This window comes from Ochlerotatus camptorhynchus, unplaced genomic scaffold, assembly GCF_037179485.1.
Source record: "Ochlerotatus camptorhynchus isolate MF236.1 unplaced genomic scaffold, CSIRO-AGI_Acam_v1.1 ptg000434l, whole genome shotgun sequence".
NCBI classification, from domain to species: Eukaryota; Metazoa; Arthropoda; class Insecta; order Diptera; family Culicidae; genus Ochlerotatus; species Ochlerotatus camptorhynchus.
In genome coordinates this window covers 7,708,399-7,720,031 of record NW_027040920.1, presented here as the reverse complement: position 1 = coordinate 7,720,031, position 11,633 = coordinate 7,708,399, and the positions used below count along the sequence as shown (strand labels likewise).

At 41.6% G+C, this 11,633-nt stretch overlaps 1 protein-coding gene across 1 annotated transcript; it reads right to left on the bottom strand.

The window, feature by feature from the left end:
• Positions 1-372: 372 nt before the first annotated feature.
• On the bottom strand, positions 373-1,394 carry LOC135711631 (uncharacterized). Its single transcript, XM_065234500.1, has 2 exons — positions 1,055-1,394; positions 373-995 (listed from the first exon to the last, which is right to left on the bottom strand). The coding sequence occupies exons 1-2, from the start codon at positions 1,389-1,391 to the stop codon at positions 373-375; spliced, it is 960 nt and encodes a 319-aa protein (XP_065090572.1). The 5' UTR covers positions 1,392-1,394.
• Positions 1,395-11,633: the final 10,239 nt, after the last annotated feature.

Here is an 11,633-nt window from a genome sequence, read left to right as displayed (position 1 = left end):
TTTACCAGGATATTCGGGAGAATTATCAATCACGTCTCCGTACGTGCAGCCCATTCATTTTAGGACCACCGAAATCATCTTAGCAACAAACAGTGACGAACGTACCCTTTTCACGGGTTTCTCTGCGCGGTTACTTAAGACAAATGGCATCTCCATAGAAATCGGGTGACTTAAGTAACATCGAAAAATATTTTGATAGGAAGGTGATTACATTAAAAAGGCAATTTGACTGGTAAATAAATTTTAAAATGGGATGTACTATAATCTTATATTTGGAGAGTATATAGTGTAATGGCAGGAGCATCGATTGACACTGATAGCTCGACTTTGTTTAGCTTTGTTACTTTAGAAATTTGCTCTTGAGTTGATCTTTCAAGCGGTAGATGCAGTAGTAGTTCCCCATATCCATTCCGTTGCTGTTGGTGAATATGTTGTCGTTGGAGTTGCTGTCGGTAATCTTGTGGTGGGTGAATATGTTGTCGTATAAATTATTGGCGGTGAATTTGTTGTCGATGTAAGGAAATTTGTTGTCGGTACAATTGTTGTCGTGGGAATCGAAATGCAAGTAGACAACGTTTGATTGAAACTCGTTCCGTAGGGGCAAACCTGCGCTGTTGCCTTCAAGGCGTCTCCCGAATAGTAGCATTCATAATACGTTCGCTCGTTGGCACTGTCCGGGAAGCGCCCTTCTGCAGAGCACTTATAAACACATGATTTGCCATCGAATTCCGTTCCTTCGGCACATTTGTACACTTTCACACTCGATGCAACAGGACTGCTATAGAAGGTGCAGTAACCAAAGAAACGTTTGCTCGAGCCATAGCTGCTGAAGATTTCGTTCGGGTTGCAAACGACCTTCATGCAGTCTTCTTTCTTCTGTTGTTGTTTACAGAAAAAGGTATCCGGATTTAGGACGTAGCCTTCGGGGCATTTGTAGACGAGTGACATGGAGTCCTTGCGTTCGCAGTAGTGATAGCTTTCACAGCTTTGGGGATCTGTTGGAGTTGAATGTTACGGCTATTAGCCAATCATTATCAAAGGAGATTTGACTTACCAGGATAAAATCCCACTCCGGTGCAGTACATGTTCCAAGAGCAACCGGAATCGGAGCCTGGAGTGGCTGAACATTCACCATTGTTACAGAACGGTTTGTTCGGCGTTACATAAGAACAGTAACGCGAATCCATCGTATTGCCCAGACAGATGCTGACCACATTGCAACTATTGCAGGTTGAAAACATTCGGGTGCCATCGCATGACTGCTGATCGGAATCCAATAGGGTACGTTCAGCTGTTTGTTTGGTCTGAGTTTGCAGGATTCCAGGAACTTCTATTCCCTGCTGAAGGGATAGCTGCAACAGTGTGAGAACAATGAACGACACCGCGAACATTTTTGGGCTTCCTTTTCGAATGAGACCGTTGGTTGCGAATTCTGAATTTAAAGGTGCAATTTCAAGGTGAAACCACGAGCTTATCTAGCTTTGGAGCTCCAACGAAGACGGAGTTGATTTGCAATGTAAATAGCGAGCCAATGCCCTCAAGGAGATACTGCTAGGAACTAAATGATCTTCAAACAAATACTTTGTGATGTAACGCAGAATGCTGAGATTACAGGAGATAAGCTACACAAATAAGCAACTGTGTGCCGTAAAAGCTCTACACAGTTGTCGCAACTGCATGACGATGAAATTCATGGAAATGAGCATTAAAACATCATTTTCAGCAAACCTACAAAACATCCTTTCAATACAACCTTCGAATTGTGTAGGAAATAGTCATTCCAATTAGACTGATTTGAATCTTTAGCTTTTCCAGTTGGATTTTCAACCGAAATAAGGTAAATGGATATCCTGAAAAATGCAAGTATATTGCAAAATTAAACTTGGTTCTCAGGTGATCTAATAATTATTATTTAAGAACATCGCCAAATAAGCTTCCACGAGCGCTTTATTGTCTTGATCTGTTATTTTTTGCACTGGAACAATCTTTCTACCTCAGCTCTCAGATTTAAGACGTTTTGAAAGTTTGTTTTATTACTTCAAAACGTTAAAAGAATGCGTTTTAACTTTTTTAGATTTAGTTTTTTCAGTCTATTGCATCATCTAACCTCAGATGTTTCTCTGCTGGCTTGTCAATAGGGTTGTTTACTTATGGTAGTGATGCTACGAACATACAAATGAAAATCCAAAAGCCTGTCTTGCCGTACAGATCTATTTGTTTTTTTCCTTAAGCAAGGGTTATTGCTACCGAAAGCTACAACAAATTTTAACAGCACTTTTCAGCGCTCAAAATTAACGGCGCCGGTGGTGTAGTGGTAAGCGTGATTACCTCTCACCCCAGCAGGCCTGGGTTCAATCCCAGTCGGCGCCGCCGGGATGTTCTGAGGCATAACATCTCTGATCACGCCTTCCTTCGGATGGGAAGTAAAGCCGTTGGTCCCCGGTTCATGAGTTGATGGGTCGATAGGTAGGGTCCAGGTGTGGGAGCTGCCTTCCTGGCACGTCGGTAGCATTGGTGCTCAGCACGGAAAACAAGATCGACGGAAAAAACAAACCAAAGGAAAAAAAAAAGAAAGCGCCCAAAATTACCTGAATATTTTCTACCTTTTTCCAATTTATTCCCCTTCAATCCTTGTTTGGACTCTACCCTGCTGGTAATCCTGCTTGGACATTGATACTTCAAATTCTTATAGCAATCTGTTTGGGAGTCGATTCAGAGAAATGTTTACTTCCGCCTTGGCGCCTAAGCGCAAAAGAAAAGGGCAATCTCTTGCTTCCCTTTCTTATGGAATTGATTTGAGCAATCAATTTGATATGCTCACGGATGATAAGAAAGATATAACATCCAGGAAAAAATCCATTAAACTTTCCCGGCTTAATGCCACGAAGGAAAAGGTCCCCCCTATTGTGATAACTGTCGTGACCGGACCAGACTGGTTTCCAGCCTCGGCCACGGCTACATGAATTAGCGATGCACCAGTCCAGGCATACCAAAAGTACCGCCTCATGACAGTATTCCAACGGCTGTCGCTTTCTTTTTCCTACGACAGCCTTGAGATTGAGCTATAAGCGACAGCCCACAGTGAGGCTTTTATACGACATGCAACGTTGCCGTCTTGTGCTGTTCACGACAGCTTGTTCTTAGTCATGTATTTTGTTCGTTCGGCTATGACAGCCTCGGATGGTCATTCGTAACTTTCCTCGTACATACAACAAGCAGTCCGTCAAACTGCCGATTCGTTGCTGCTGTCTTTGAAATTTTGTTTGTATGTCGTAAAACTGCTACTACACTACCAGTGTGGCGCCGGAGCTCGTTCGGTTGCTATCACGTTCGTGCTACCCATTGCAAAATTTTCATCCGATATAGTTTTTTAAACGCACGGTCTCCGGCGAAAAATATAAGCCTACCCGACACCAACCTGACTTCTACCAAACCCCAACCCGATGTTGGCCCGACATTGACCTGACATAAACACAGAATTGACCCGACATCGACCCGACATTTGGCCGACGTCGACCATAAAATGACCTTACATATATCCGACATCGGGCCGACATATCTGTTCGGGATCATTCTTCTGGGTTTCTTCCATACTCCACTGCCGTATATCAATTGTATATAATGTCTCGTGACAGCCTTTTCGTGACAGCCACTTGGGTAAGCTGAGGGATGTCGTCGGTTTGTGAAGGCTGTTATGAGGACAGAAACATTGAGAACCTGGTCATAAAGAAATGCATAAATACAGCCCATTCGGTTCACTACGTTCCAAGCACGATGATTTTAGTAAAGCGGGTATAGATCCGACTGTTCTAATACAGCTTTCATTCGTTCGTGCGTGCGCTGTTACCAATACACTTCGAATTCAGATCTGAACGTACGGTAGCAAGCGGTAGTAAAGCACACAAAGCAACAGTCAATTCAGGTATAAACCAACTGTCGCGAGGAGGCTGTACTTTTTGGAAGCCTGCACCAGTCTGCAAATCGGTCGAACATTTCTTGGAGCTGACGGCCATCTTCGGCGTCCTTGACAACGATGTATAGTTTGAGATCATCGGTGTTTTTGAACACACAACCACTCTGCAGGATGAGCGTACTGGGGAACACCGGAGGATGCAACAAAAGGTGATGAAGTGCACGAATCCAGCTCGACACGGAGAGTTCTTTTGGAAAGGTACGATTTCAGCCAATCAACCAAACCGTCCGAAACTCCCAGACGAGACATTTTCCGAAGAAGAATATCAAGATCGATGCAATCGAAGGCCACTTTCAGGTTAGTATAAACGGTATCTACTAGAGCCCTTATTCCAGGTGATTTATATCACAGTTCAATAGGAATTCGTTGAGCATGACGGAATCGATTTTTGAGTAGTCGAGCGGTTGTTGACCAGCATCAAGATATTCCAAACGGACATCACTATCTGCTTGAGTTGGTAAGGAGAATAGAAGTGGAGGATGATATAAATCAATAGCCAGTAATCGGGGCATCCCAAGTAACAATTCAAGCTGAACAGTAAGAAAAGAAGCTGATTATTGATTGATTTAAGGTGTACAAAGCTGATTAACAGCAGGCTGAATATATAGTTGATTAGAAGTGCTTGAAGATAATTGTATCCCCATAACTTAACCTCAATAAGTTAGCTGATCTAAAGATTTAACATGCCTTATTTTAGCTTAACACTACTTCATAAATCAGCAATGTACTACAAATATTTTGATAGCCTGATTTGTACAGTAGGCTGTGGAGTTTTGACGTCTTCAAAAGAGTTGTTTATTTTGTCAAGATAAACAACTTTACCGGAAACGTCAAGTCTCCAAAACGTCAGAGAAAAAAAATTATATAAGTTACAGAATCAATATACCCTATTCCTGATCTGTCGAGTGTTATAGATAGCATCAGGAATGTACAACCACAACAACAACAAATATCAGCCTCGTTAGCCGCATTGGATCAGTTGCCATAAGTCACGAGCGCATGGTTTGCCCACCGTCATCAGATTCCACGAAATCAAGTATCCGCCGACCTAAGACTCACCGCATCAGCAGCCAGCCACCGGACGACGCGATCCTGTTTCAAAGTGTCATCACTTTAGCTAGGGACCGTTTACAAAGTTAGGCCTCTGTACGTAAAAAGTATTTGGAATAAAGTCAGTCTTAGTTAGACGTTTAACGTGAAGAGTACTAGTTAGTTTTTTTTTTTTAAAGCAATCCTGAAGCTCCCCAACGTAATTGGCGCAGTCGGTAGGATGTGCTACGTGTTGTTAGATTCGCAAGTAAAGTGCAGTTTAAACCCTAAGGGAAAACCAACCGACGCGGGAAACGATCGACGTTCAACCGCAGAAGAAAGTCATCCTATTTAGTGAAGTGAGAACAGCACCCAACTTGTGAGCTTCCAGACCATTGGCAGGGAAAAGAATCCGACGTGGGAAACTTTACAGTTAATTCACACGGACCTCATCCTAGTGATCAATCGAAGGAGGGACAACCGCAGCACATCCCGAACGGAGATTCATCCGAGCAATCCTCCCTTGCGGATAACAAGAGGAGTAGTGGTGTAGGTCCAAAACTGTAAGTAGAGTGTAGTGATTAGTGTTAAGAAGTGAACGATTTAATTAAAGTTATCCGTTAAAAATTCAAAGCGTGAATATAATTTTTCCCCAGAAAATGACGACTAGATCTATGTCGGTTAACGATTTGCAATTGCAAATCGAAGAACTGATAGAAGTGATCGAACAGCAATAACAAAGAACTCGGGAACAAACCGAGCCCCAAATCCCGAAATAGCGCCGACGCGAGAAACTCCTTCATTTCCTAAAATTCCGGACCTCATAAGACTAGTCCCTAACGGCGCCGGTGGTGTAGTGGTAAGCGTGATTACCTCTCACCCCAGCAGGCCTGGGTTCAATCCCAGTCGGCGCCGCCGGGATGTTCTGAGGCATAACATCTCTGATCACGCCTTCCTTCGGATGGGAAATAAAGCCGTTGGTCCCCGGTTCATGAGTTGATGGGTCGATAGGTAGGGTCCAGGTGTGGGAGCTGCCTTCCTGGCACGTCGGTAGCATTGGTGCTCAGCACGGAAAACAAGATCGACGGAAAAAACAAACCAAAGGAAAAAAAAGACTAGTCCCGGAATTTCAAGGAGACCCACGCAATCTACCTAGGTGGATTGAGTCCGTGGAAGAAAAACTGGACGAGTCAAAACGATTCGTGCCAGAAAACGAAATTTCTCGAATAATGCCTGTTTGGATAGGCATTATCCGCGATAAAATCACAGGGAAAGCCAACGATGCTCTCTCTGCGAGCCACGTCCCTCTAGAATGGGACTCGATCAAAATTACCTTGACCGAATATTTTGGCGACAAATAAGATTTGTCGACTCTCGTCTCTAAATTGACGAGCGTTCAACAAGGCTCTCAATCAGGGACGGAATTTTTTCAAACGTGTAGATCTCTCCTCACTGAGATCAACGCGAAAATCATGATAAATAATACGCCAAACGAAGCGAAAGCCATAATGGGAACGTACGAGACCCTTATGATCAACGCATTCGTTGATGGTTTACACGATGCGACATCGGATCTAACAAGATCCACCCGTCCTCAATCGCTTGCAGCTGCTTATCAAGTTGCTTCAGAACACGAGGCAGCAAAACAAAGGAGACAGGAGAAAAATTCAAAACATCCACCCGATGTTATGAAAACAAAACCACCACCAAACACAAACGGACCGCAATTCAGCCGACCGTCTAATTTCGCGCCTTACTTCCAGAATAAACCATTTGTGCCCGCACAAATGACTTACCAAAGGCCATTTCAAAGGTTTACAGCACCGGGTTTTAACCAAGCAAACCAACCGAATATAAATTTCAATAACAGACCCCAACTCCAAGCTCCACCTAACATCAAGCCTGACCCCTCTAGTCAGAATCGACAAAATAATTTTAAACAAATGGCTCCCTATCGGAGAAGTACACAAATAAACGTGCACGAAACACCCGAGGAATCATATTCAGATTACCCGGAATACACCTCCTATTCAGATCAAGATGTGGAACAATATTATAACCAAGCTGCGGCAACACCTGAAACGGAAGAACAGCAGGAAGAGCTAAATTTTTGTATGGTCACCGACCAAACAGTGGCCGAATAATGAATAATTTACTCCCATACTTAGAAATCGCTAGAAAAATGGTAGAAGTTACAGATTTCTAATCGATACGGGAGCAAACAAAAATTATATCACCCCAGAATTTGTTCCAACACAATACATCAAATCAGGTCCCCCATAGAATGTTAAGAATGTGAGCGGTACACAGAAAATTGATAAATTTACTCACTTAAACCCCCTAGCAAATTACGTAGGTGGTTTACCTAATTTAAAATTTTTCCTCTTCCGATTCCATGATTTTTTTGATGGCCTGATCGGCTTTGAATCATTAAGATCTTTGGGAGCTATTATTGACACAGCATCCAACACAATCGTAATAATTAATGCAAAAATACAACTTCAAAAAAAATTCCCCACCAAAGAACAGTTGAATTTCCACGAAAATGAAACTCTAGTGAAAGAGTTCTCCGTCAGAATTAAACATGGAGAATTTTTTATTGAAAATGATATTCCAATCGCCCAAGATGTAATCATACCATCAGGAGTACATAGTGCTCGAGACGGTATAGCTCCATTTCCTATGATGAACCTCAGCAACAAACAGGTAGAAGTCAGTATCGACAAAGAGGCCTTGTTTACTGAGATTCATAATTTTGAAGAAATCTCTCCCGAATCATTTAAAATGGATGATAGGAAAAAAATCAAAAACAACCATAAAACAAAAAATCAGAATGGAACACCTAAACGCAGAAGAAGAAGATAATCTTCTCAGTGTTTTGAAGCAATTTCCAGAAGTTTTCCACGACAACGATGGAGAACTTACGTTTTCCAATGCCGTGAGACATCAGATCAATACAAAAGATGATCTGCCCGTCTATACGAAGAACTACCGCTACCCCTTCTGTCATCGAGAAGAGGTCCAGCGGCAAATAGTTAAAATGTTGGATCAAAGCATTATTCGGCCATCGAATAGCCCCTGGTCCTCACCCATTTGGATAGTGCCAAAGAAGGCTGATGCTTCTGGTACGGAAAAATGGCGACTTGTGATCGATTATCGTAAGCTTAATCAAAAGACTACAGATGATCGATACCCAATACCCAATATCACGGACATCCTTGATAAATTGGGAAGGTGCCAATACTTTTCGACCCTAGATCTTGCATCAGGGTTCCACCAAATTGAAGTCCATAAAAAAGATATTCAGAAAACTGCGTTTAGTGTCGATGGAGGGCACTACGAGTTTGTTCGAATGCCTTTCGGACTAAAAAACGCACCCGCCACGTTCCAAAGAGTGATGGATAACGTCCTCAGAGAACACATAGGCGTGAGATGTTTGGTTTATATGGATGATATTATCATCTATTCCACCAGCCTACAAGAGCACTTGGTCAACCTTAAAAAAATCCTAGAAACACTTCGCAAATACAACCTCAAAATACAACTCGATAAATGCGAGTTCCTTCAGAAAGAGGTTGCCTTTCTTGGACATGTGGTCACCCCGGAAGGAGTAAAACCCAATCCAGAAAAAATAGTGCAATAAAAAATTGGCCTTTACCCAAAAACGAAACAGAACTGAGAGGATTTTTAGGAGTGGTTGGCTATTATCGAAAGTTCATTAAGGACTTTGCAAAGATAGCTAAACCACTGACTCAGAAACTACGCAAAGGGGAAAAGATTGACCATACCCATGAATTCATCTCTGCATTCAACCGATGCAAGAGTATTTTAACTAGTAGCCACGTGCTACAGTATCCAGACCTTTCTAAACGTTTCGTGCTTACTACGGACGCATCAAATTACGCATTAGGAGCAGTGTTGTCGCAAGGCCAAATTGGCCAAGACAAACCCATAGCCTTTGCATCGCGAACCCTAACGAGAACCGAGGAGAAATATTCAACAATTGAGAAGGAGCTCTTAGCAATCGACTGGGCTTGCAAATATTTCAAGCCATATTTGTATGGGCGGAAATTCACCTTATTTACCGACCATAAACCTCTCTCATATGCTTTAAATCTAAAAACCTCCAACGACAGACTAATAAAAATGAAGTTAAGGCTGGAAGCCTACGATTATGAGATTCAATACAGGGGCAAACAGAATGTTGTTGCCGATGGTCTGTCTCGAATTCAAACAGAGGTCAACATGAATGACCAAGAAGAAGATGCAACGTCAGATGACGAAACGGTGCATTCAGCATCATCAGACGATAGTAACTATATTATGATGACCGAGAAACCATTGAACTACTCTAAAAATCAAATTCTAATCAAAAAAGGAGATAGCAACGAGGAAGTTTGCGAAACAGTTTTTCCAGGGATTCGCAGGAGGACTCTTACGAGAGCAACATTCGGAGTTCCAGTAGCGGTAAGGTTATTCCGAGACTATATGTCTCCCACGAGGGTCAATTGCATTCTCTGCCCCGAGGAGTGGTTGAACACATTACAAATAACTTACAAGAACCATTTTGCAAGAGCCCAGACTTTTAAAATTAAACTAACACAAAATATCTTACAGGACGTTAGAACAGAAGAAGACCAAAACCTGCTAATCGAAAAAACTCACGAGAGAGCACACCGAGGAGCAATTGAAAACTATGAGGAGATCACCCGGCAATACTACTTCCCTCAAATGCGTAAGAAAATTCAATTGTTTATAAATCTTTGTCATACTTGTCTGCAGAACAAATACGAGCGTAGCCCTTATAAAATTAAATTCGCAGAAACACCTATCCCCAAAAAACCCTTTGATATTCTGCATATACCTAGACATTTTTATATCATCACCGAATCTATTTTTGTCAGCCGTTGATAAATTTTCCAAATTTGCTATGCTTATTCCGATTAAGTCGAGATCAATTCCCGATGTCAAGCGAGGCATAGTGAAATTGATTTCGACCTATGGAACTCCAAAGTTGATAGTCTGCGATAATGAAGTGGCTTTCCACTCTATCGAAATTAGGGGACTCCTTCAGAGACTTCAAGTAGAAATTTATTATACCCCGTCAAATCATAGTGAGGTTAATGGAACAGTTGAACGGTTCCATTCCACACTCTCCGAAATATTTCTTTGTGTCAAAGAAAAATATAACGATCGCTCCAATAAATAAATCTACAGATTGGCAACAACTCTGTATCATTCCACCATACATGGAGTTACAAAATTAAAACCGGTAGAAGTGTTTAGAGGAATGGGGAAGAAAGACCCAAGAATTTAGACAGAATACTTGAACACAGGAACGAGATTTACGACGAGGTAATCGCGAAAATAGAAGCCAATCAGGTAAAGACAATAGGTTCCAAGAATAAGGAAAGAGAAGATGAACCAATTTTCGAACCAGGTGATCAAATTTACAAAAAAGTTCCAGGCATCCCCAACAAAAGGAGAAGTAACCTTTACACAACAAGATATGAAGTTGTCTTCATTATTTTGTCTAAATATAACTAGAAGGCTGAACAAGGGTTGGAAAAGACTGTTGTTTAATGCTTTAAAAAGCTTATAAGTTATATAACTGATAAGCTTTTGGCTGATTAAAATCACCAGATTTAGATCGATTGAACAACGCTTGATAAGCATTAAATTGTTACCTGGGATAGCTTCGATAACTACAATATTGCTATCGGAATCACAGAAAACCAGATCCAGGAGCCACCCCAGGTGGTTGAAAAAAGAGTTGCAGAAGGACTCCATCAGGCATTGCGTCGCGTAACTAACTCACAAAGGGTAGATAAATGAGCATCGATAACACCTACGTCCCGACTACGATCCGAGGGATTTGTTCCAGCCTACAGCCATTAATGGTCTTAATCTCAACAGACTTGTAAACGCTAGTGCCCACATTTTAATACTAAAGGTCAGATGCTAAAGGGTCATTACCCACCAAGCCTTGCACATCAACCGGCGGAACTCAACGGAAAAGTCCATGTATTCAACACCGAGACGCAGTTATTCCTTTCTGGTCTGGTAGCTCTTCGGTTCCAAAGGGGTCATTCAAATTTGTTATTATTTAAGCGTTCAATTTTAAAATTCGCAAAATTTTCTGCGATCTTTTTTACAGATGCCCACCCGAATGTAACGGAAAAACGACATTAAGCTACTATTAGCTACTGTATGATAACAATGCAAAAACAATTAGGTAACATTGTTTGTTATAAAGCTTTTTCCGGTAGTAGCTAAATGATCATTTTTACAACAAAAATTTAACGTCTTATCATTATCGTACATCGTATGAGTAATGATTGGCATTGCAAACTTATTCAAATAACCTTTATTCCTTTACGCCGTTTTGCACGATTTCCTTGATGTACGGTTAAAACTGGTTTGTTTTTGCAGTGCAAGTGAACTCCAGAATTTATCACACCTGCAATCTAGATAAATGATAACGATGTTGTAAAATTTAATCTCGCCAAATTTGGTTGTCAAGTTTAACCTCATTTTTTTTGCTAAAAAGAAGCTCCTCTTGACTCTAACCTAAATAAACCAACTGAGGCAAATCGTATAAATGCCCAAACGGACCCAAACGAACTCATTC

Excerpts from the sequence above, each read along its gene's own strand:
- LOC135711631 (XM_065234500.1), bottom strand. The coding sequence starts at position 1,391 with ATGTTCGCGGTGTCGTTCATTGTTCTCACACTGTTGCAGCTATCCCTT. Across the intron at positions 996-1,054 it reads CGGAGTGGGATTTTATCCTG|ATCCCCAAAGCTGTGAAAGC; the intron begins GTAAGTCAAATC and ends CAACTCCAACAG.